Genomic DNA, 26,595 nt, shown 5'->3' on the forward strand with positions numbered 1-26,595 from the left:
ATTCCTTTAGTATAAAAGGAATTTGTATGCGGTTAAATTTTTCTAGTATTATGTCAATAGTACCAGATTCTTCAAACAGAAATTCATTTAAATCTATTGCCTGATTGTTTTATTTTCATCTAATTTATGGAATAAAAGTAAAGCTTTAAGGAAAATTGCTCTACCAAAGTTTAAATATTTAATATTCCAGAGATTCTATTATTAATTTGGCTAAAATTTATCATAAAAAATAAAATTGATGTTTTCATTGTGATAAAAGAGATGTAACAGAAATTGTGATAAAATTTCCATAGCAAAAGATCTCACCATTTTAAGTGTATAATTTGATGGCTTTTAGTAGATATATAGGTTTGTATAACTATCACTAGCATCCCATTTGAGAGTACTTCTATCAGCCAGAAAAATTCTGATGTCCATTGGCAGCCAGTCCTCATTTTCACATCCAGCCCTAGGCAACCACTGCAAATGATTTATTTCTCAGTGAAAATGCAAGCAAAGGTTTTGGTGGACAAGATGTCAGAATATAATCATATATATTGCATATATATTATGTATGTTAGTATTGTATTGGTACTTCAACACTTGAAGACATATATATGTGTGTGTGTGTGTGTGTGTGTGTATACAGAAAGAATATCCATGAAGTAGAAATTTGCACATGTAATTTATTTCTTTTAAACAAATTGTGATAGAAATAGTCAATGTTTACAAATATTTTTCTATACACTCCAAGTAGTTGAACTACAATATTTTTGCAATGAAGTTGATATTGAATCTGAAAATCCTCTAACATGTAGAATGTGTTTTTTCTCTTTGCGGACTATTTTTTTTTCTTTATTTATTTGACAGGTAGAGTTATAGACAGTGAGAGAGAGAAAGAGACAGAGAGAAAGATCTTCCTTCCATTGGTTCACTCCCCAAATGGCCGCCACGGCCAGCACTGTGCCAATCCGAAGCCAGGAGCCAGGTGCCTCCTCCTGGTCTCCCATGCAGGTGCAGGGACCCAAGCACTTGGGCCATCCTCCACTGCCCTCCCAGGCCACAGCAGAGAGCTGGACTGGAAGAGGAGCAACTGGGACTAGAACCAGCACCCATATGGGATGCCGGCGCAGCAGGCGGAGGATTAACCAAGTAAGCCATGGCGCTGGCCCCCATCTCTTTGCAGACTATTAACCAATCAGATTTGAGAAATGTTTTGGATCTTTGAACTACTTTGTAAATCAGTGCTCATTGATAGTACTGATTTTTTTTTTTTTTGCTTTTGAAAAGGAATCCTCTAAATTTTGATTGTATTTTGTTTGAAATAAATTGGAAATTTGTAATCAAGGTAAGCAGGCAGAATAGAATACTCAGCTTTTGAAGAATTATATTTTATAGTCATGGAAAGCAAAGTTAGCAAACAAAGCTCTAGAACTTATTCTTGCAAATATAAGATAGGACTTTAAATGATAAGCACTTAATAAGCAGGATTTAATGTTAAAATTTTATAGTTGTATTTGGAATATCTATCTGGACTTGTGGAAAGAATCTTTTGATGGACCTACTATTTTAAATAGGATATAGCTATCTCTCTTTTAAGATTTATTTATTAATTTGAAAATCAGTTACAGAGAAAGAGAGAAAGAGACAGAGAAAGATCTTCCATCCACTGGTTCTCTCCCCGAAGGACTGGACCATAACAACCAGGACTGGGCCAGGCTGAAGCCAGGACCAGGAACTTCATTCAGGTCTCCCACATAGGTGCTGGGGCTAAGCTCTTGGGGCATTTTCTGCTTTCCTAAGGGCATTAGCAGGGAGTTAGATCAGAAGTGGAGCAGCTAGGACTTGAATTTGCACCCATATGGGATGCCAGATCGCACGAGGCAGCTTAAGCTGCTGTGCCACAATGCCAGCCCTTGCTATCTTCTTCTTCTTTTTTTTTTTAAACCAGACTTCTATAAGCAAAATATGCTATGTTTTGAAATACTTTGGCTTAAGTATTTATATAGCTCAATATAGAAATAGGAAAATTAGGAATAAACTACATTTAGCCTAGCACTTATGTCGCTGGGTAGGATGTCTGAATCTCACATCAGAGTTTCCAGGTTCAATCCTCAGCTCTAGGTCCTGATTCCCGCTTCCCACTAATGCAGAACCTGGAAGGCAGAGTGATGGCTCACATAACTGGATTCCTGCTCAGGATTGTGTTCCTGGTTCCCAGCTTCAGCTGGAGTTCAGTCCTGGCCATACCAGAAATTTTGGAGTGAGCCAGTGAAGGAGAGCTCTGTCTGTCTATCTGTTTCTCTCTGTCTCTTTGCCTCTCCAATGAATAAAATTAAAAAAATTAAAAGATCAATATCATGTAATCATATCAATAGTTACTGAAAAATCATTTGATAAAGCTCAGTATTATTCCTGATAAAACTCTTAAGGAGTAGCAGAAAGAAATCCTTTAAATGTAATAAAGACCATTTGTTAAAAAATAAAAAAAGCCCTTCATTATAAATGATGAGATAATATAATCAGTTAAATAAAAAATCTAGACCAGAATGCCCATGATCAGAAATTTTGTTCATTTTAATTTATTATCCTTTGTTATTGTTATTTTTCTAGCAGATGCAATAAGACAAGAAGTTATGTTGTTGCTATAGTTTTTAGAAGAAATAAAAACATCTTTTCTTGGTTGCTGATATGATTATAAACATGAGGCTGAGTCTAAATAAAACTGCTCTAGTAAATAAAATATTTGGAGGGGATGTCTGGATGCAAAATAAATGTAAAAATTGAAATCTTTTCTCTATCTTTCCAATAAACACTAAGAAATAGGTGATAATGTTCCCTTAAATAATATAATATTCATATGTATAAAAGTATATGCAATATATAAATTTCTTATAGTTCAGAGCTATAGTAGCTATAGTAGCTACTTGGGTTTTCAAAAATTATATTAAATAATCATAAAACTTTATATTAATAAAATATAATATGCTGTAATGACAGTATAATAGAGATAGTATTGGCCTAACAATAAACAAATAAATGTTGGAACAGAATAGATTAAAAGATAAATATTTCAGAATGATTACTTCAGAATAGAGATAACTTAATTTTTGATATCTGTTGCAGTCCAATTCAGTGGAAAAATCATGGATTGGTTAATAAATTATTCTAGCATAAGTGGTTCCCTGTTTATAATGCAACTGATTCAAAACTCAAGATAATTCCTTGATGGACTACTAACAAAATTAAAAACAAAACATTGGACTTTTCAGAAGAAAATCTAGGAAAACATACATATAAAATATAAAGGCTGGGAAAGCTTTCTTAATACCAGAAACCTCAGACAGCCAACTCTCATGAGAAAATTCTGAGGAGGGTGTGGGGGACTTGAAGTCACTGGTGGTAAGGGTAGGAGGTGCTAGACCTTGCCAGTGTAGGGGATTTTTTTCTCTTGTAGGGTACAGGATTGACTTTCTCCCCATGGAGGCACTTGCGTTCCTCCATCCTGCATGTCTCTCCTCTACTCTGTAATCTTCATCCAGTCCTGGCTTCTATATTTTTGGTTCTTCAATATTTTGAAGATGTAGTATCTGTTAGCTCCATCTGGCTCCTGGTTTTACTGGAGGACTTGGTGATTAAATGTTGTGCAGGAAGAGGGAGGAGATAGTGGAGAAGGACAAGGTAGGAAAAGAAGGGTATCATCCAGTTACATGGTAGGGAAAACCCAAGTTTTTAGGATACCTTTAAAAAAAAGTCCCATTGGGAAATTAACATCTATACTATATCTGTCTCTGAAAGGTGGAGTCTTAATTGCAATAATAAAATTCCATATCCATCAAGCCAAGAAATGTTTTGCCTTTCAGTGGAATCCTTGGCATCTATGTTGGATATGGATGCACAGGACTGAGTGTTGGATTTCCTGTAAACCAGTTTGGGTGTTGGTTGGTATGATGACTCTGGGAACACTGGGGATTTTTTTATTCATTGATTGTCTCATGCAGGAATTTGGAGATAAAACATTAGAAGGATTAATAGAAACCTTGCAAACACAAGGATTCTCAAGAGTATTTCATCTGGCTCTCTGGTGCAGAATCTTAATTCAGGGCTAATGCAGAGTCATTTTTTCTGGAATGAGCTAGGTGCTGCTGACCTCCATTTTCTCACTGACCCTACATCCCGGCTTCCTGGAACTGTCTTATGGGATGATAGAGCCTCAGGCACCTGAATCCCCAGGAGACCTGCTCTCTAATCCAGCCCTCCCTCCCAACTCAGGTGGGCTTTTCTGTGGCATAACGACAATGGCAATTAGCTCTTTAGGTCAAGGGTTTCTTGTAGTTTCAACTTGCTCTGAGAAGTGTTGAGATGCCTCTTGTATGTATGAAAGAGAAACAGAACAACATGTCTCCAACTTTGTCAGATTTTGTTATCGGACATAACTGGAGGATGACTTCTGGGTCACATGTCGACTTTCCATGCAGTTTGTCTGTTCTTTGCCATGCCACCCAGAATGTATTTTTGACCTAAAATCTATCATATGGTTTTATAATATTCGTGTAAATCTTATTATTAGTCTTATTTTGAATTGTGTTATACTCTTAGTTTTATGCACAGTGCACTCAATAAATGTTGAAAGGATGAGTAAGATGAACCTCATTAGATGTCACAGAAAACACAAATGAAATTGTAGGTGTTTGGAAATGCGAAGTGACCAAACTGTCAGGGTAGAACACTATGACCTTTGCCTTCTATCTTTTCTGGTGCAGCAAGAATTGTACTTTTTGCAGAAGCTGCTTTCTCAATACTTGTGTTCTTCTCTCTGGTTTATCAAAACTGAACAATCCATTTAAAAAGTGCATTTTTAAACCACAGGCTGCACTTAAAGTGTCATGTGTATGATATGTGTTACTAACTTACATGCTAAGGGGCCAGCACTGTAGCATAGTGGGTAAAGCCGCCACCTGCAGTGTTGGCATCCCATATGGACACCAGTTCAAGTCCCGGCTGCTCCACTTTTGATCCAGCTCTCTGCTATGGCCTGGGAAAGCAGTAGAAGATGACCCAAGTCCTTGGGTCCCTGCACCCATGTGGGAGACCCGGAAGAAGCTCTTGGCTCCTGGTTTTGGATTGGCGCAGCTCTGGCTGTTGCAGCCAACTGGGGAGTGAACTCTCTCTCTCTCTGTCTCTCCTCTCCTCTCTGTAACTCTGACTTTCAAATAAATAAATAAATCCTTAAAAAAAAACTTACACGCTAAGGTTGAACAGAAGTGTAATTTCACGAATGAATTTTGGCCGGTGCCATGGCTCACTAGGCTAATCCTCTGCCTGTGGCGCCGGCACCCCGGGTTCTAGTACCAGTTGGGGCGCCGGATTCTGTCCCGGTTGCTCCTCTTCCAGTCCAGCTCTCTGCTGTGGCCTGGGAAGGCAGTGGAGGATGGCCCAAGTGCTTGGGCCCTGCACCCACATGGGAGACCAGGAGGAAGCACTTGGTTCCTGGCTTCAGATAGGCTCAGCACAGGCTGTAGCGGCCATTTTGGTGGTGAACCAACAGAAGGAAGACCTTTCTCTCTGTCTCTCTCTCTCTCTCTCACTGTCTAAACTCTGCCGGTCAAAAAAAAAAAAAAAAAAAAAAAAAAAGAATGAATTTTGACTTTTCTTTTTATTAAAGACAATAATTTTCATTTAAAAAAAAGATTTTATTTTGAGCGGTAGAGTTACAGACAGTGAGAGAAGGAGAGTCAGAAAGATCTTCCATCCACAGGTTCACTCCCCAAATGGCCACAATGGTCAGAGCTGGGCTGATCCTAAGCCAGTATCCAGGAGCTTCTGCTGGGTGTCCCACATGGGTGCAGGGGCCCAAGCACTTGAACCAACTTCCACTGCTTTCCCAGGCCATGGCAGAGTGCTTGCCCAGAAGAGGAGCAGCCAGGACATGACTTGGCGCCACAGGTGGATGTATAGCCCACCATGCCATAGTGCTGGCCTCAGCAATTCTTTCTTAGGTTTATTTTAGGGCTTCTCTTTTACTTACCCTTTAAATAGTGGTATTCCTTTGGATTCACTTTTCTGACCTTTCTCTTTCTTTTCTCTTCCTTTTCCTTTTGCCTCTTAGTTGAACATTGAGTTCCTACTGTGTGTCAGGCCAGGGCCACAGTGCACAGCTGAGTAGGTTGTACACTGCAAATTTCTGAGAGGTGGCATTCACTTCCCCACTTTTAAGACTGGTACAGTGTAGATATTTCTGTCCAATAGGCACAACACTAGCTACTTTACAATCTTCTCATGTATGCTCACAACGACCTAAGAGATGAATATCATCATTCCCATTTTTTAAAAAAAAGATTTATTTAATTTATTTGAAAGAGTGATAAAGAGTGGGGGACAGAGAGAGAAAAAAATCTTTTTTTTTTTTTTGACCGGCAGAGTTTAGACAGTGAGAGAGAGAGAGAGAGACAGAGAGAAAGGTCTTCCTTCCATTGGTTCACCCCTAAATGGCCATTACGGCCGGTGCGCTGCGCTGATCCAAAGCCAGGAGCCAGGTGCTTCCTCCTGGTCTTCCATGCAGGTGCAGGGCCCAAACACTTGGGCCATCCTCCACTGCCTTCCCAGGCCACAGCAGAGAGTTGGACTGGAAAAGGAGCAACCAGGACAGAACCCGGCGCCCCAACTGGGACTAGAACCTGGGGTACTGGCGCCGCAGGCAGAGGATTAGCCAAGTGAGCCATGGCACTGGCCAAAAAATCTTTCATTCGTTGGTTCACTTCCAAAATGGCTGCAATGGTTGGGACTGGGCAAGACAAAGCCAAGAGCCTGAACACCATCTGGTTCTCACGTGTGGGCAGCAGAGACCCAAGTACTTGGGCCTCTGTGGCCTTCCCAGTGCATTTGCAGGTAGCTGGCTCAGAAGTGGAGCAGTCAGGACTTGAACTGGAGCTCTGATATGGGACGCCAGTATTGCAAACAGTGGCTTAACTCCCTGCTCCACAATGCCAGCCCTCATGATTCCCATTTTATGGATGAGAAAGTTGAGTTTTAGTTAAGTACCTTGCTTGAGATTATACAGACATGAATGAGTGGTAGCGTTTGTCTGGGTCCAAAGCTCTGGGCTTCCCTCCACAGCACACTCTCCATTGCAGGTGATCCTGGCTTTCAGTAATTTCATCCATGACCACCCCCTAAATGATGGCCATTCCCAAATGGCCCTCATGTCAGATCTTTTCCTGTTGACTGCCTACTAGACCAGTTTTCCAGTATGCCCTAGAGATTCCTCTGTTTCTGCAGGATTTAAATGCAATCACCATCATTTTGCTTGCCTCTGTGTGTCCTTTTTTCTCACTCTTAGAGGTGCCAATGGCCTGGGCTCTTCTTTCTCTGTCATCCCTCACATCCAATTAGATACCAAGTCCCATAAATTCTGTTTCTGAAATCTCTTTTCATTTGTTCCCATTCCTTTAAAATATTTTATATTATTTACTTTTATTTATTTGAAAGGCAGAGAGAGAGAGAGAGAGAGATCTTTCATCTGCTAGTTCACCCCCAAAAGGCTGGGCTGGCTGAAGCCAGCAGCCCAGAACACAATCCGTATCTGCAGAGTGGCAGGGCCCAGACTACTTGAGTCATTGCTGCTGCCTCCCTGGGTGCACATTAGCAGGAAGCTGGAGCTGGAACTTGAACCCAGGCACTCTGATATTGGGTGTGGGCATCCCACGTGGGCCGAATGCCTGCCGCTTTATTTGTCTTTAATGTTTTCATCCCTTCCTTCCCATGCGCATGTCACTACATTGGTTCAGACCTTCATTCTTTTATTGTGAACACATCAACCACATCTACTCTGTCTGAATTATGAAAAGCCTCACCTGAACTCTAATGTTTGTTTTTGCAGTCATTGTTCTGCCTGTTCGCCCTTCTCTACCTTCTCCACTCATTTCCTGGAAAACTCAGATTTATATCGCCCTGTGGAGGAAGCCTGCTCTGAATCTGTTCATCAATTCCCTTCCTTTGGTTAAACTGTTTGTCTCTGTGCTCCCATGGCGCACCATGCTTCAGTCTACCCTATTGCTCATCACAGTACCCTGATAGCTGATACGCTTATCTCCCTTCTGCCCTGGACTGGAGGGTCCTTGAGCACAAGGACTGCATTTAAGCTACCTTCACCTTCGTGTTCCAGGGCAGCTTCTACGGAAGGAAACCAATCAGTGCTCAAGAGAATGAATATTCACTCACCCCAGGGACACTTAGGCAGATCGGAAAGATTGTTCCCATAATACTATAGCATTCCCCATGTTGATTTAGTCTTATTAAATTTTGCCTGCAGTTTTGATATGTTTGCATGGTTGGAGATACTCAATGATGCTATTTGATTATACAAAATATTCGGGACAACAGGTAGCCCTATTGTTGCTTAACTTGTGTTTTCATTCATATTGGCAGCAGCTTTTTCCCTGTCCTGCTGACAGAGATTATAGCTTAATTGCATGGTAATTTAAAAAGTGGACTCTGTGTTGAACTTTGGTTTAAGGCTCTGAAGATTTACATGCCCTCTAATGAATAAACTGACCTCTTCCAAGGTGCTTTATTTATCTTTCCTGGTGCCTGTAGGTCAGCAGTGGCTAGTGTGCCAAGGAAGTTCTTTAAGGTAGGTCATCTCAGAACCTAGGGCACTGCTCCACTTGACGTTAGGTGTCTTGGGGCGGCGGCTTTCCTTGACATACACCTTTCTCAAGTTCCAGCTCTTTGTTCCAGCTCCTTCGCTCTCTGGTTTGGGCCAATCACTTAAGTCACCCTGGACATCAATTTCCTCATCTTTAAAATTAGGTGTTTGAACTTAAAAAGCTCAAAGGACTTTTCAGGCTCAAATATCCTTTGATTTTATTACCTTGGGTCCCTGTTGTGTGTTCTTGTTGCCTTCTCTCCCCTACCAGTGGGCTGGTCCTCCCGCCTGCGCTAGCATCACACACATAGTTCCACTCGGTTCTCCCGCCCTTCGCTTTGACCTAGAGGTTTGCCTCCACAGAAGCTGAGAACCAGTTTGCTTGTGTAGTTTGGAAGAGTGCCTGCTGCTACTACTTCACTGGCAGGCACGGATCTCCCCCACAAAGGACTTGTGAATCCTTTCTTTTATGGGAAGCATGATCCAGACAGTGGATGTAAAAGGAGAGTGAGTTGCAGGCAGAGCCTTCTGTCAGAGAAGGGACATTTGACGTGGCGGCGTTGAACGGATGTGGGCTGTGATTGTGACCTATGACGGGGTGGGTTGTGAGGAGTGAGTTAATACGTCATCTGTTAAAAATATCGCGCGGTATTAAGTGTTGGAGGTTTTGGAGTGAGGAAGGCATGTGGTAGTATCTCACAGCATCTGGCTTTCTCTTTCTTTAACTGCTGAGCAACCAGTTCAGTTACCGTGCGTTTCCCCACATAATGTGTTGACAAAGCACTCCAGTGGAAATCATTGTTTCATAAAAAACATGCCCGTGTCTTAGGAGGGAAACAAACACTCTCCCTGACTGGATGGGCTTGCGTTCTAATTTTATCACTAGACGCGAAAGGATGGATCAGGTACCATCTGTTTTTTGCGATGTGCTTGGGAAGTATTTCTATAATAAACAGTTTTCTGGCGAGGTGGTTAGGCGGGTCTGGAGTGTTACAGAAAGGAGACTTTGGGAGCTGGGAGAAGAAGGTGCCTGGGAAGATGTGTACAGAGAAGCGGCAGGCGCCGGGGACCAAGAGACTGGGTAGGACGGAAGGCACCAGGGCTGCTGCCCGGGGACCCCGCTCCGGACGCCCCGGGGAGGACTGGATCTCCCGTTGCTGGTGGCGGCTGGGCTCGGACAGGGTTAAGGCCATCACCTGCGGCTGAAGTGCGACCCAGATGGGAAGTAGGAAGTGCGGCGCCCGAGCTTCCTGTATAAATAAACGCGCGGCTCCCGGCTCCGGGCTCCCGGCGAGCTGCGCCCCACGCCCGCCCGCTGGCTGTGCCCGGTTCGCGGGCACCGCAGCTGCCCGTCAAGCCGAGGGGGCGGAGAGGGACTCCTCCTCCTCCGATCCGTCGGTCTGGGAGTGGCAGCGCTGGTGCAGCCCCGGCCAAGTGCAGAGCTGTCAGCCCCGAGCCCGGAGCCCTGAAGAGACTGAGACAGACGGCCCCTCCTCCGCGGCGTGCGAGCGGCTGGGGCTGGCGGCGCGCACCGACCGGGCTGCTGAGAAGCCGCCGGGGACAACGCGGCCCTCCTGCCAGGTGGGCTGCTCCAGCGCTGTGCGCTGCAGGCTGCCAGACCGCGACAGGCAAAGGACCCGGGAGACTGGCCCGGCCACCGCCGAGGCTGAGGGCTCTCGCTCTGCCTCCACTGCTCAAGCCGTGCAGAACTGAATCCATTCTGAATGCCTCCGACACCTGTTAACTTTTAAAAATAGATGCCTTTGGAAAGGTAAGAAGAAACTCGTTTTGTTTCTAACAAAGCAATAGCTACAGAAGGTATCATGAAATTGAAGATTGGACCAAACCTCCCTGTGTCTTAAGGGGAGACCAGAAGTTGGCATTGTCTAGGATGTCTACCTTCTGTTATTTGGAAATGCATAGCAATATGTTGACACACATGGCTATGAATAAGATGTTATGTTAACCGTGGGATCTAGGCCATACAGTACAGTGATTATTTTATCAGATAATTGCTGATAAAACAGAATGAAACTCTGATCCAATTTTCAAGTTCAAGTTAAAGTGAAACTGACTGGTGTTTCAACAGGGAAAGGGGATCTTTTGCTTAGCCCTTCTAGGGTATCCCTTTTGCTTTTCTTACTGGTTTCAGAGATTCTATTGTCAGTCTACTCCTGGTGCGTACAGGAGGGTACCTCCAAAAGTTCATGGAATGGTATACTGTGGAAAATTACATGTGGATTTCAAAAACTTTTGCACCAAAATAAAATCTGTTAATTCCACTTTCCATGAGCTTTTTGAAGGACCCTGTACTTCTCACATGTAGATTTTTCAGAAATAAAGTCTGCACTTTGGGAAAATGTTCTCTTTCCTCATGTTTTTCCACTGCAGACTGTCAGTTTCTTATTTCTTATTTCTTTTCTTTTTTTTTTTTTGTCACATGTATCCTACTCAGACAGTTGTTGGGGCTCCCAATAGAATTTGCAAGTGTTCTTCTGGTTTGATGTATCTGGGTGTTTATTGGAGCATTGAGAGGTATGAGATAAGGGATAATATATCTAACCTTTCTGAAACAGCAAATCAGGGGTGTCCATGCCCAGAAGCAAAATAAGTGAACTTGGGGATGACTCAGTTTTTAGGGTGAGGCAAAAGGAGCCCAGCCAGTCTTAACTGAGTTCCTGACTAATTGAAGTATCTGCTGCTGCGGCTTTCGCCCAGATGAGGCTCCTGGCCTTCCGTCCCTCTCACATCTAATTCCTTTACAGGTTCCTCTGCCTTCCAGCTCTCTCTCCTTCTCAACCTGAGTCCTTTTCATGGATAGCAGTCTCATAAGTCTCTAAAACTGTCTTGAGGGGAGTGGTGCAGAAAAAGCAAGAAATCCGCAGCAGATCCCCAAAACCACTTGGAAATAATTCTCTTATGAAACCCAAGGCTGTGGTTGCACGTAATGCCTGCCCTGCCCTTGCACACCTTTGACTGGTATTTTATTCTTTGTAGTGAGCATAGACCTAGAAAAATGGGATGGAGATTTAAAGAAATCTCTATATCAAAAAGAGCTTCTGACTAATTGACTGTCTTGATGAGAAAAAAAAAGTAAAAATATACAGTGAATGTGAAAAAGATATCAAATGGTAGAATTGGATTCTTTGGTTTTTGATTCAAATTGAACAAACAAAGCAAAGAAACTCAACCAAAAACTTCCCAAGCTAATCACCCTAGATAACTTGCTCCTACATTACTGTGCTGGAAGTAGGGTTTGAGTGTGGTCAAACACTGTCCATTTACCCAGGGTTTTACAAATATTTACAGTCACCCATGCCAAATATCTCTGTGCTGAGCCCTGAAGGACATTCTCAGCATTCAAAAGCCCCATTCTCATGAATGGTTTCCGTTCATTGGCAATTTAAAGGCATCTAGATCTCCAAACTAGGTCAGTTCAAGGCATGGCTTGTTAAAACAATCAGTTTTGGGGTCTCAGATCATGAACCAGGTTTTTGTAGCCAAAATCCACAGTGAAGAGAAAAGTGTGCTCTCTCTAGAAAGAAAAGAAAGCTATCTCTTCCACGATATAGATGCATTTAATTTGAGAATATTTAAAATTTCCTTCTTGAAACGTCTTTTCATTATTTTAGATATTTAGAAACATTCCTATGTGTGTCAGAATCATTTCTGTGTGTTGTTTCTGCTAATCCTGGCTTCTGTGTTTCCCGTGGCCTTGACCTAGGACATTACTTTCTTGTTGAGCCGGGTTGTTAGTGTTTGAAATTTCCAGTTTGAGGTAGAGGTCAGGAATCATGCTGAACCCAGATGTTGATAGAGGAACAAAGTCCGAACAGTTTTGGGACTAAACCTAACTTTGTGCAACTGATTATTTTGCATGTGTGAAAGGTGCCAAGCTGCTCCACAAGTTTGCTTTCCACTTTGGTCTTTGGGGAGTAAGTTTCTGTAGCCAAAGCTCCTAAGTAATCAGGCATCCCTCTCAGGGATGTCTGCCTCAGCTTATAGAAGCTCCTTCGAGACACCAGTTTATCAGCATTTTCCGGTTTTGAATCGTTGAAAGTGAATACAGGTGAGAACCTGGCCTTTAACATTTCTCACTTTCATGTGTAGTTAGAAAAGTTAGGAGTAGAGAGTAGTTAGAAAATACTATTGAGCATCTATTTGCTAGGCACTGTATTAAATCCTGGGGATATAAGATGTATACAATGTGGTCTCTTTCCCGAAGGAATTTTCCTACTTGTAAGGTTGGAAGTGACTTTGGACTAAAGAGGTAATTTCCTAATTCATGTTGTTTTACCTGAGTATGACAACTACTTTGATGATTGTCATCTCAATCATGTGGGTTTTTTTTTTTTTTTGGTAATATTTGGTAATGTTTCTCTGATGTCACTTGACCGTTAAGTAACTGAAAAGTCATAACAGCACCCAAATTAATTTGTTTTAAATGTCTTTATTTTTTCACCTTTGGGGGAAGTGAGACATCTGGAACTAATGTTTTATTTTTATTAACTTTGACATTTTCTATTTACTTGATTGGTGAGTACTTCTAAACCTGGTGCGTTGTACTGTAGTGGCTATTTCAAAATGGAAAACGTTTGTTAAAGAGAGTAAATTTACTGATGCTTATGAAATGCAGAATGAGAAACCTCTGTGATTGGATCCCTCTCTTGAAAGCACAGTGACCTAAGTGAAATACCGTTCTCTAATTCATAGCTGAGTTGATGCTTGTAGTATCCATTAAGAATGTGCTCTGAAAGAGATATTCCATTGGTTTCTAATTCCTCCAAGGTCATGTGTTGAGTCCAGGCCCTTAGTTAACTTGATCTTTAGCTTCCTGGGAAGAGATCAAGACAACTCATTTCTCTTTGCTATACTCATGGCTGAAGCCTTCAATGCACAAATTCTCCTGTATCGGATTCTGTGAAATCAGCTGTTGACTACCTCCTCAACTGGTTTGGCCTTTGTATGTAGCAACTGGATTTAGTCAGCTACATCCCTAGCACTTATTGTGGGATTTGGTTCTTTGTGGATTGACTTTGTTTCCTGCATTATGGATTCCTGTGATTAGAAAATGATTAAGAAAAGGTGAACAAAAATACACACCTTGCCTGGCATGGGATTCAGAAGATTCCTCTTCCAAAATGGCTTTAAATTTGATTCTAATTTCAATCTCCATATAAGGCTTTTAGCTTTCATCAGGGGGATAATATTGACACCTGCCTTTATTCATTTGGAGAAAATAATTTTGATGTAGATATTCCTAAACAGTGCCTCTGGTTTCCTGGTCATGTCCTGACCCATGAAATCAGTCTGTCTCTTGTGCTATGGGCTTTCTGAAATGCCACTTCTCTGTGATCTGTTAATTGCATCATTGTCTGACCTGCCTTTTAGTGGTGTTCCTTCTTGCTTCTGGGCTTTGTTGTTATGCCAGGCAGGGGAAGAAAATTATCCAGCAGGGCTGGATGAATAATTGCAGGTGGCAGGGGAACCACTGATTAAAAAAGGAGTGATCAGGGCACAGTGGGGGTATTGAGCAGGGAGCTACCATGATGAATGTAAAATTACTGTGCTAGAAGTACCATTGGCTGTTATTCTCATATTCACTCCTGCCTTCTTTGATATGTTTCTATTGTTAGGAAGGCTGGGAACAGATTTCCACCCTTAGGCCTCACCCCGTGGTGTAATGAGAGCATGGGAAGAAGGCAGGAAAGAAAAGAAATGCACTTTTTAGAAAATGGACCAACATTTTGCAAATGCTGAAAGTTGACATCCCAGAAACCCTGTACTCCATAGCATTTAGATAGGTTATCACAAAGCACTATCTCTTCCAAGATGTATTTTGTTCGCAAAAATTACAAAAAAGTAGACCTCATTAAAATCGTTGTATTGGACTTTATTCACAACTTCGTTATAAACAGGAGAGAGGATGTTTAGAAAGCAGTGCTTGCTGATAGTGAAGGTGCTTTTCCTTCTTTATGGGATGTTTGTCTTATTCACTAACAAGTAGGTTAATAGGGATACAGAGTCATGGCCGGTTAATGTTTCAGTTAATGTTTCGGTTAGTGACGCACTGCATGTGTGGCAGTGGTCCCATTGATGATAATGGAGCTGAAAAATTCCTATTGTCTGGTGACACTGTTGCCGTCATATCACAGCATGAAGCATTACTCATGCTTTTGTTTGATGCTGATGTAAACATACCTACTGTGCTACTGGTCATATGAAAGTGTAGCGCATAACAATTACATCCAAGTACAACAGATGACTATGTTACTGGTTTATGTATTTACTGTACTTTTTCATCAATATTTTAGAATGACTACTTGTATAAAAAGTGACTGTAAAACAGTCTGTCGTGTGATATGGCAGAGCCTCATCTCTCTCAAGTTTGCTGAGTCTAATGGTGCAATCACATGGTGTAGCAGCCCTAGACCATCTAGGTTTGTAAAATGTACTCTGTGGGGTTCTTACAGCAAAATCCTCTAAAATAGCAAAAGCCCCAGATGATACACTTCTCAGGTATTCTTGTGCTTTAATCCACACATGATTGTCTTTGCTTATCAGTTCCACATTTAGAAGACGATGATCTCCAAGTTACAGAACTTTGATCTTCTTGCCATACTAGAAACTGTTGAGAGAAGATGTCAAAATGAAGGAAGTGGGGTGGTACTGTGGTGTAGCGGGTTAAGCTGTTGCCTGCAGTACCAGTATCACATATGTGCGCTGGTTTGAGATCTGGGTGCTGCACTTCTGATCCAGCTCCCTGCTGATGTGCCTGCGAAAGCAGTGGAGGATGGCTGAAGTGCTTGGGCCCCTGCACTGACATGGGGGACCTGGATGAAGCTCCTGGCTCCTGGGCTGGGCCAGACCATTGCAGCCATTTGGGGAATGAACCAGTGGATGGAAGATTCTCTCTCTCTCTTTCTTCTTCCCTCTCTCTGTAATTCTGCCTTTCAAAGAAATAAAAAATAATAATAAAAAAATGAAGGAAATGTAGACTGAAGTACTCTTTGTTTCTGATATCCCCTGAATGAAGCTGTGGAGCAACAGGTAGAACAGAAGTCCCTTTTTCTAAACCATGTGAGGCTCAGTGAGCAGCAGGCTATACACTGCCACCTCGCAGAGTGACAGTAGCGAGGAGCAGTCACTGCTTCCATCACATCTAAGTACCACGTATTTCCTGTGTTTGCTTGTGCTGGAAATTATTTTCTAATTGATTTTGCTTTTAAAACTATGACAAAGTGTGCTATTTGCAATACCATGAATATACTCCTCGTTTTTAAGCATTATTCTTTTAAGAAGTAATCAAATAGGGGCCGGCACTGTGGCATAGTGGGCTAAGCTTCCATCTGTTGGATCGGCATCCCATATGGGCACTGGTGCATGTCCTGGCTACTCCACTTCCAATCCAGCTCTCTGCTTATGGCCTGGGAAAACAGTGGAAGATGGCCTAAGTTCTTGAGCCCCTGCATTCACATGGGAGACCTGGAAAAGCTCCTGGCTCCTAGCTTCCTTGTGGCCATCTGGGTAGTAAAACAGTGGATGGAAAACCTTTCTCTGTCTCTCACTTTCTCTGTCTGTAACTCTACCTCTCAGATAAACAAAATATTTTAATAAACTAATCAAATAAATACAAAATATACTTGAGTAATTGCAGTTGATTTACTACTATTTAGCCTATGGTCCATTTAGGGTATGTATTTGGACTGTTTTTCTGAGCTTACCAATATGCACTGGTTGATTTTGTCCGTGAATGACCAGAGACCTTGTCCAAATTGCAGGGATTAGAACCACAAAACTGGACACTGTGGTGCAACCACAAGACCTTGTCTCACTTAACACTAACACTCATTCATTGCTCTTGCTGCTGTTCTTGCTACTGCTACAAGCCAGTGGTTCTAGTTAGCACTTTTCTAGGCTCACTCAGTGCCATTTGAGTCACCGTTAGTTTCTATAAAGAACACAAACCATCAGCTAACTAAAGCACCCTGTTGGGCAGATGGGCCAAGTCCAACAGCTTATGGCTTTTTCAGATTGTGGTGAATGGTGGAAGCCAACTGCGTGACATGTCATTCTTAGCTGGTCTGGGAGGGCTTCCCTAACAGGCAGAGGTAGGACCTTTGGATGGCTGCCCTGTTGTAGTGTGGGCTTCCTTAGAGAACCTGTCTTTGTTGTGCAGCACTTCAGCCTTACCCCTCACCTTCCACCCTTCCTGAAAACCCTTTCCTTTGCCAGCTCCCTCCTGTCGTCTTGCATTCATGTCCATTATTTCAGCTCTTCAGAGCAATGGCTCAGTATCTTGCAAGGGTCTGTAGACATTTTAGTCACATCCGTTTGTCCTGTCTTCTTTTTCCCTTGTTCATGAATAACTGTTATTAGGATTTCATAGCACAAACAAGAAGTAAGGTCTCAGCACAGATCAACTAAATTTTTACTTACTTTAATGTATTCTGTTTTGTCAGTAATGTCCAGTTGATACATTCTGGTAGCTTTCTGTTTCTCTTAGTTTCTTTAGTTGTATACCTAATTATAACATTTTTGCAAAATGGTGTAATAATTCTCAAATAACTACTTGGGTATCACAGTAAAACATCACATTTTCCAATCATGTTATCTTTCTGTGCAAAGGAATAAATCATTGGACTTTGGATAGTCGAGTAGGCACTAACTACATCAGTTAAAAATACTTTTAAATATTGGCTCTCTCCCTCTCTGCGTTTTTGGAGCAGATTGCTTACTCAGACCACAGGCAGAAAATAAAAATTACTTATACATCCAGCTTCTCAAGTATTCCTTTCTTTGTCAATTCTGATGAAAATGCATTAAAGGAAAAGTGACTTTCCTATCAGATAGTACTTGTTTCTCATGTAACCAGCACTTTTAGAACAAGAAACACTCATGCGGCAGGTAGAACTCCTCGTTCTCCTCTCCTGGTAATTTGGTGCAATCCAATGGTTTAGAATGGCTTCCCGGTGATCTGATTGGGTTTATTATGGAAGTCTGAGACCTGCCACCAGCTTAGGAAGTTTAAGTGTGAAGACAGCTATCAGATTTCTCTATCCAACATGCCCCTTGCATTCCTGGCCAAACTTCTTTCCCTAAGGGGTTCTTGACACCCAATAGTAACTGTAAAAGGAATTAGAATTGTTGCCTTTTATAATCAAGTGATATGGTGGGTGATTCAAGTTACTTTCTTATCTTAGACAAAAATGTGAGGTATGAAGCAGAACAAGTCCAGCAAGCCAACAAAGAATGAGTTAGCTCTTGGTAGAAGGAAGACTTTGCTTGAAACTCCTGGGGATTGCCCATGTACTTGTGAGAGATAAGAGGGACAGGAGGAGGTAGCGAAGGGACTGTTCTCAGCCTTCTTATGACTACTTCTGAGCTTCCTGCCCTTTACCGGGTAGTTTGGTGGGGTTTGTTGGTGGTTTCATGCTGTGGGACAGAAGAATCTAAGACGTAAAGGAAGAAATCCTCAGAAACTTTGGAGCCTTTCACCCACATCTCTAATGTGGGGAAACGGCACCTGAGGACTTCAGGATTCTCTTGTTCACTGCATGAAGAGCTCAATTTCCAGTGAATCAATAGTGAAAGGATTTCTTGTTTGATATTCTTTTTATGAAGTGTTTGCTGTGTGTCATTCATTTAAACAGTCATTGTTGATTTTTCCCCAAGTGAAAAACCAAAGATCTGGTTTCCAGCCTGTGCATGGAGAAGTCTTTTTGCTTGTGTGTTGGGACTTAGTTGGATTCTGAGGGGGTTCCCGGGGATTGCTCCTGCATCTGCCACTCTTGAACCACCAATGGTCTACCTTAATCTCTTTTATAGTATGGCAATTTGCTTAAGATTGTTGTTTTTTTATAAAATTCCATTGCTTGAAAAATGTTCAAAAGCCATCATATTAGGGAACTGGTGTTCTTGTACACAGAAAAATAAATCACTTCCTTTTGAAGAGTCATTTTGGATTCTTCACATCTCAAAGACATAGAATATGTGACTTCTTTCCTCCATCTCCCGAGCCACAAGTGCTGCCAATTGGAATGCTTGGAATTAAAAACAAAAAACCCAAAATGAGCCTCTGCTATGTAAAAAGTTTTTATATCATCAAAATATTTTTGTATATAAAACATATTTCTTTGTTTTATACTTATCATTTTGATTTCAAAACCTTATAGGCATGTAATTCATAAACTAATGGATGTAAATACGTATCTGGTAAGTTTCAAGACTGATTGCTGCAGTTTCTAGTTCTGCCTTCACGAGAAGTCTATTTCTCTGAGATTCCTAGTATCTCTTTGATATAATGGATTCATTTCCTTTGGCTGTACACCCAGTAGTGAGATTAGTGCATGAATCTTCTTAAGGAAGTCTTCTGTCCTTTCCTACTCAGGAAACATGTCTTCTTCTTCTTCTTCTTTTTTTTTTTTTTTTTTTTTCCACTTGGGATTTCTCTTTCAGAGTGAAAGAGAACTCAAAGTATGTTGTATATGCAGTGCTGGGAAAATAGTAATGTGAAGATAGCAGTTGGGAATTAGGTGGGAGCCGTGTGCTGTGCACTGGGGAGTCTTGGAGAAGTAAACTGGTGGTAGCTGTCTAAGAAAAATCTGGGACGGAGAAGAGGTAACATCATTCATTTTTGTTAGAATGGAGTGATAATTCTCAAGTAACTAGTTGAGGGTCATAGTAAAACATCATACTTTCCAATCACATTATTTTTCTGTGCAAGAGAATAACCTGATTTTTGGATAGTCAAATAGGCATAAACTAGCCGGCGCCGTGGCTCAATAGGCTAATCCTCCACCTTGCGGCGCCGGCACACCGGGTTCTAGTCCCGGTCGGGGCGCCGGATTCTGTCCCGGTTGCCCCTCTTCCAGGCCAGCCCTCTGCTATGGCCAGGGAGTGCAGTGGAGGATGGCCCAGGTGCTTGGGCCCTGCACCCCATGGGAGACCAGGAAAAAGCACCTGGATCCTGGCTCCTGCCATCGGATCAGCGCGGTGCGCCGGCTGCAGCGGCGGCCATTGGAGGGTGAACCAACGGCAAAGGAAGACCTTTCTCTCTCTGTCTCTCTCTCTGTCCACTCTGCCTATCAAAAATGAAAAAAAAAAAAAAAAAAAAAATAGGCATAAACTAAGAGGTTTTCTTCTTCTTTTTTTAAGTCTCAAAATCCTGAACCTTATGTGCAGGTTTATTTGAATTTAATTTGCTCTTGGTTGATAGCTTGCCAAATAGTAAATTGATGAAGAATATTGTATTTTCCCTCTTACTGGACCTTCGCCAAGGAATATCATGTCTTCCATTTTGGAAGCTAATTGTTAGTTAATTTCTTATTTCATTTATCTTGAATTGAGACTACTGCTACTACTTAGGGAGTAAGCGGAGAACCTTAAATTTTCAAGTTACTAGAGTTAGTAACTTGACTCTTTCTGGTATGACATTAAGAAAGTTAACAAGGGCAAATTGACAAACAAAAATCTCATTCTATCTTTTTTTTTTTCCATTCACTCCAATCTCCCACCCACCCTTTGTAATAAATTTCTACCCATGTATTGAGACAGAATCCACTGAGGCCAGGTAGTAAATGCTGCACATGTCAAGTAATTTATTTTGCTCAAACACTGGGAGGAAAAGAGTTTGGTTCTTTTTTTAAAAAAGATTTATTTTTTTAATTTATTTGAAAGTCAGAGTTACACACAGAGAGAAGGAGAGGCAGAGAGAGAGATAGAGGTGTCTTCCATCCACTGGTTCACTCTCCAATTGGCTGCAACGGCCAGAGTTGCGCCGATCCAAAGCCAAGAGCCAGAAGCTTCTTCCGGGTCTCTCATATGGGTACAGGGGCCTAAGGACTTGGGCCATCTTCTGCTGCTTTCCCAGGCCATAGCAGAGAGCTAGATTGGAAGAGGAGCAGCCTGGACTAGAATCAGCGTGCATTTGGGATGCTGGCACTGCAGGCAGTGGCTTTACCTACTATGCCACAGTGCTGGCTCCAAGTCTGATTCTTATAGGGGGTGGGTATTGCAATTATTTCTGTAGATCAGAATTGACCATATTCTCTTAAAATAATAACTTTTAGGATTTTGCTCTTATTTAAACAGAATATGAAATTTCCTGATATAAAATAAGATTAATGTAGGAAGACTATTTTAACAATTATTTCACTTCTTTTAAAGATGTTTTGAATAAAATCAGTCTAGTGGAATGATTTTGGTTGTAATTTTTATTTTTTAGTATAAAGATACTTTTCCTATAGTTATACTGTGTGTAGAGATGAGTTTTGTTCTGTAAAACTTCACCGTTTTCATCTTTCTCTGCCTCATCTCTCTGTAATATCCACTGTGGTATAGTGGCTCAGGATCTAGGTTTGACCTCAGAAGATAGAAGTTTTAGTTATGCTCTGCCATGTAAACTCTGGGAACTTTAGCAGGTTCTTTAACATCTGGATACTTCAATTAATATGTAAAATGAAGAAAATAATCACATTTGCAGAAGATTAAACAAAATAATGTATGCGAAGGCATACACTGAACACCAACACTATTTAAAAAGTTTTAATTAGAATAAAGTGTGCATAACATAAAACTTACCATTTCAACCATTTGGGGTATACAGGTCACTGGTGTTAAGTATATCTAGTGATGTGACCATCCAGTATCCATTTCTAGAAGTTTTTCATCATCCCATGCAGAAACTCTATACCCATTAAATGTTAACATGTCATTTCCCCCTCCCATCAGCCCTTAGTAACCACCATTGTACTCTCTGCTGCTACAAATTTGACTCTTCTAGTTACCTCATATAAGTTCTCACAGAATTATATAACTTCTGCCCTTTTCTGGCTGGCTTGTCTCACTTAGCATAATACCTTAAGGGTTCAGCCATGTTGTAGCATGTGTCAGGATTTCATTCCTTTAGGGCTGTATAAGATTTCATTGTATGTATGTACTAGGTTTTGTTTATTCATCTGTTGATGGGTACTTGGGCTATATCTGCCCTTCAGTTATTGTGAATAATGATGCTATGATCATGGATGTACAAGCAACTCTTTGAGATCTTGCTTTTAATTCTTTTGCCTATATACCAAGAAGTGGAATTGCTGGATCTTGTGATAATTCTTTAACTTTTGAATGGTACCTTATTATTTTTTTAACTTCACATTTTTTTAGAAACTTAATTAACTTTAAAGAAGCACCCAAAAATGGTACATCTTTTGCGAGCACTTAGATAGAACTATAACTTATGAGACATAAGAATATCCTCCATTTAATACATTAAAAGAAAATAATCTCTTGAGAAAAAGTTTTATCATTAATTAAGGAAGCACCTAAGAAAACAAGCAATGGAGTTGGGCACTTAGGCATAATTAAAACTTATCAGACTTAAGAATATCCTCCACTTAATACACTAACATGAAATAAATCTTTGAGAATAAGTTTTATTGTTAACTCTCATAATACAACTTTTTGTGGACAGAGGTCCTGCATAGGAAGTTAGTGCACAGTGACTCTTGTTAATTTACAATTAACACTCTTATGTGTGATGTCAGTGATCACCAAGGCTCTTGACACAAGCTGCCTAGGCTATGGAAGCCTTTTGAATCCACAAACTCCTTCAGTATTTAGACAAGGCCATAAGCAGAGTGGAAGTTCTCTTCTCTCTTTAGAAAAAAGTATACCCTTCTTTGATGACCACTTCTTTTCACTGGGGTCTCACCCACAGAGGTCTTTCATGTAGGACATTTTTTGCTACAGTGTCTTGGCTTTCCATGCCTGAAATGCTCTCATGGGCTTTTCAGCCAGACCAGAATACCTTAAGGGCTGATTCTGAGGTCAGAGGTGGCACCTTATTTTTAAGAATTTTTTGAAACTGTGTATTGGTGGTAGCAATGAAACTCCTAACTGGTGTGTTTGTTCATAGTGGATGTTTGCTTTCCAGCTTTATTAAATCATAATTGACAAAATTATATATATTTATAGTATACAGTGTGATATTTTGATGTTTGTATACATCATGAAGTGATTAAATCAACCTAATTAACATCATCTCCAATACTTATTATTTTGTGCATGATGAGAACATTTAAAATCTGTCAATACCATCCAAGTATACAGTATATTATTATTATTTTTTTAACAGGCAGAGTGGACAGTGAGAGAGAGAGACAGAGAGAAAGGTCTTCCTTTGCTGTTGGTTCACCCTCCAATGGCCGCCACGGCCGGCGCGCTGCGGCCGGCGCACCGCGCTGATCCAATGGCAGGAGCCAGGAGCCAGGTGCTTTTCCTGGTCTCCCATGGGGTGCAGGGCCCAAGGACTTGGGCCATCCTCCACTGCACTCCCTGGCCACAGCAGAGAGCTGGCCTGGAAGAGGGGCAACCGGGACAGAATCCGGCGCCCCGACCGGGACTAGAACCTGGTGTGCCGGCGCCGCAAGGGGGAGGATTAACCTAGTGAGCCGCGGCGCTGGCCTCAGTATATTATTTTTTTAAAAGATTTATTTTATTTATTTGAAAGACAGAGTTACAGAGAGAGGTAGAGCTAGAAAGAGAGAGAGGTCTTCCATCTGCTGGTTCACTCCCCAGATGGCTGCAATGGCCAGAAATGAGCTGATCCAAATCCAAGAGCAAGGAGCTCCTTCTGGGTCTCCCATGTGGGTGCAGGGGTCCAAAGACTTGGGCCACCTTCTACGGCTTTCCCAGGCCATAGCAGAGAGCTGGATCGGAAATGGAGCAGCCAGGACACAAACTGGTGCCCGTATGGGATTCCAGTGCTGCAGGCCAGGGCTTTAGCCCATTGTGCCTCAGTGCCAGCCCAGCATACAGTATATTATTACCAATGATAGCTGTCATGCCGTGCAGCACACCTCCAAACTCACTCATGCGATCTAACTGAAGCTCTGCTTTACCAGCATCTCCTCATTGGTTGTTAATCTCCCATAGTTTACGTGATGCACGTTAGGATAGTGAAGTCAGCTCAAGTTTCAAAGTTCCAGGAACACCATGCCAAGAAAGCAAGTTCTTTGGTCCTTGCTTCTCCGAAATGCATTGGCCATACATTTAGAGATCACTAAAGGTGAGGATTTGTTCTCTTGGCCCCCAGATGGGGAGGTCAGATGATAACTGAATCAATGGATGCAATATTTTCTCTTTGGTCCTTTCTGTAGGGATTGAGGAGACTGAAGAAGGCAGAAGAGAGGCTGATGGGCTCAGTCGGCAGACTGCAGTGTCTAACCATGACTGCTGAAAATCCGACGCCTGGAGACCTGGCGTTGGCTCCCCTCGTCACTTGCAAACTTTGCCTGTGCGAACAGTCCCTGGACAAGATGACCACACTCCAGGAATGCCGGTGCATCTTCTGCACAGCTGTAAGTTTTCCTCTGATGCTTTGGCTATGAGAAAATACAAAAGGAAAAAATTTTTAAAAGTACAGAATGTATTTCTGTGGCTTACTGAGAATCCAGTTTGCTGCAAGGAGATCCTGCTTTGGAAGGAAATCCCACATTTGGACCTGATTGCAAGTGCCTAGTATATAGTTGTTTTACTTTATCAAACCTCCTTTCATTCTATTTTCAAAATATGCTGAAGGCATTTTATTCCACATAATAAAGAGAATGCTGTAGATCCCTGGGAGTACACTTGTCACTAAGTATGATACCTGCTGTCGATGCTCATGAACTTCATTACAAGTATCATTTAAGGCTAGCTGGATCAGATGTAACAATAGGAAATTGACCAATGGGTTCCTGTAAGATTCAGAGATGGAAAAGAAGAATATCGTTTATTCATTCATTCATTCATTCAACAAATATCTACTGAGCAGTGACTGTGTTTTGGGAACTATTCTAGGCAACAGAATCTATCTATTAAAGAAGGAAATCCCAACAAATATCATTTTTGTAAAATAAGAAAATAAGTAAATTTATTGGGGTGGTTAAGGAGTATCTTTTTCTTTGTTTTTTTTTAAATTATATATATTTTTGTTTATATAAAGGGAACAGATTTTATGTATTTCATATATATATATAGTTTTAAAAGCATAATGATACTTCTAACCCTACCCTTCCTACCTTCTTCGACCCAGCAAATATCCTTTTTCTTATGAATTTAGGAGTTTTGTCAAAGAGAGTTACATGATGGGGGATGGTATTATGGTGCAGTAGATTAAGCTGCCACTTGGGACAGTGGCATTGCACATCAGAGTGCTGATTCGAGTTCCAAAGGCTCTACTTATGGTCCAGTTTCCTGCTAATGCACCTGGAAGGCAGTGGATAGTGGCCCAAGTATTTGAGTCTCTGCCACCCATTTGAGAGATCCACATGGAGTTCTAGGTTTCTGGCTTTGGCCTGAGCTAGCCCTTGCTATCGCAGGCATTTGAAGAATGAACTAGCAGATGGAAGATCTCTGTCCCCCTCTCTGTCTCTCTTTCTGTCATTCTGCCTTTCAAACAAATACATCTTTTAAAACAGATGTTAAATGATATACTAGGGTAACTCAGAAATTCACAGGATGATGGATTTAAGATGTTTTTTTATGTGCAAAAACTTTTGAAATCCATGCATACAGAGGTCTTTCAAAAAGTTCATGGGAAATGTGTATTATAAAAAAAATCATACATGAATTTCAAACATTTTTGCACCAAATGACCTTATCTCTTACATCCATTGCTCCACGAAGCTTTGACGCACCCTCGTGTGTCCTCAGATAGACCTGAATTGAAGGAGGTTTTATCTGTGGCGCTTGAGCAGCTGTATCTCTTCTTCATTTCCATAGACTTCCCAGGTATAATCTTTATCCTTATTCTCAAAATGCTGGGTTTTCAGGAATATTTTAGAATTTTCTCTCACAATGGACTTTTGTAATCTTAATCCTTTTCCTTTTGCTATAACAAAATACCCAAGACTGGGTACCTGGTAAAGAGAAGAGGTTTATGAAGCTCGTGGTTGAAGGTCGAGAGTCCAAGCAGCATGCCTCTGGCTCCCGTGTGGAAGCCCCTTGCTTTGTTGTCCCCTGGCAAAGGGCATCATCATGGCAGTGCATGAGGGAGGCATAGATCCCCCGGTGACACAGAGTGATTCAGGGGTCAGGTGTGCTGGTTTTTCAGCAGCTGTTTTTGTGGGAACTAACTGGGGTACCGTAACTGCATTAATTCCTTCTAATGGTAGCACCCCGTAATAACCTAATTGTCTTGGCCTAAACCCTCACCTCTTTTTTTCTTTTTAAAGATTTATTTATTTATTTGAAAGAGTTACACAGCGAGAGGAGAGGCAGAGAGAGAGAGAGAGAGAGAGAGAGGTCTTCCATCCGATGGTTCACTTCCCAATTGGCCGCAAGGGCTGGAGCTGCTCCCATCTGAAGGCAGGAGCCAGGAGCTTCTTCTGGGTCTCCCTTGTGGGTGCAGGGACCCAAAGTCTTGGGCTATGTTCCACTGCTTTCCCAAGCCATAGCAGAGAGCTGGATTGTAAGTGGAGCAGCTGGGTATTGAACCGGTATCCACACGGGATGCTGGCGCCCTAGGCCAGGGTGTTAACCCGCTGCACCACAGCGCCGGCCCCACCCTCACCTCTTAAGTTTCCACCGGCTCCCAGTGTTAGCACACTGAACCTCCAGGACCTGAACTTCTGGGAGACAAGCAATAGCTCATTGTATAGTGTTGGGTAAGGAAGGCTCAGGAAGGGAGTAGGGCCCACTAAGTGGGGGTCAGCATTGCAAGGCCAAGGGTGTGTTGGACAGGAATTGGCTTCCCCGAGGAGCGGCGACTGTGCTGCTGCTGCTTCCCCGTCTAGTTGGTGTGTGTGCCTCACAGGAAGCGAGGAAATGACCTTGTCGTCCCAGAGCAGCTCCTGTTTCCTCAGGTCTTGCTGAATACTGCCCTCCAAAAGTGATTATTTCTCTGACTTTCTCACACATGTTCCAGACCCTTGCTAATCCTTGAAACCAATGAGTCAGAGGCAACATTTAGTATAAACCAGAATGGAAAA

The 26,595-nt window shown here is 41.8% G+C and overlaps 1 protein-coding gene across 11 annotated transcripts in view; it reads left to right on the plus strand.

The window, feature by feature from the left end:
* The window catches only part of RNF144B (ring finger protein 144B), a 203,031-nt gene that overhangs the window by 95,729 nt on the left and 80,707 nt on the right, over positions 1 to 26,595 (plus strand). For 9 of the 11 annotated variants that reach the window (XM_051832579.3, XM_008274113.5, XM_051832575.3 and 6 more), the window contains one exon: positions 23,782 to 23,982. The exons of 1 other annotated variant lie outside the window; for it this stretch is intronic. In XM_051832579.3, coding sequence (XP_051688539.2) covers positions 23,818 to 23,982 — 165 coding nt within the window. In that variant the 5' untranslated portion in view covers positions 23,782 to 23,817. Of the gene's footprint in view, positions 1 to 9,654; positions 10,398 to 23,781; positions 23,983 to 26,595 lie in introns of those variants that run through there. One more of the 11 variants, XM_002720859.6, reaches the window with a different exon arrangement.

This window comes from Oryctolagus cuniculus, chromosome 5 (assembly GCF_051225735.1).
Source record: "Oryctolagus cuniculus isolate XC-2025 breed Fujian yellow rabbit chromosome 5, ASM5122573v1, whole genome shotgun sequence".
Classification (NCBI taxonomy): Eukaryota; Metazoa; Chordata; class Mammalia; order Lagomorpha; family Leporidae; genus Oryctolagus; species Oryctolagus cuniculus.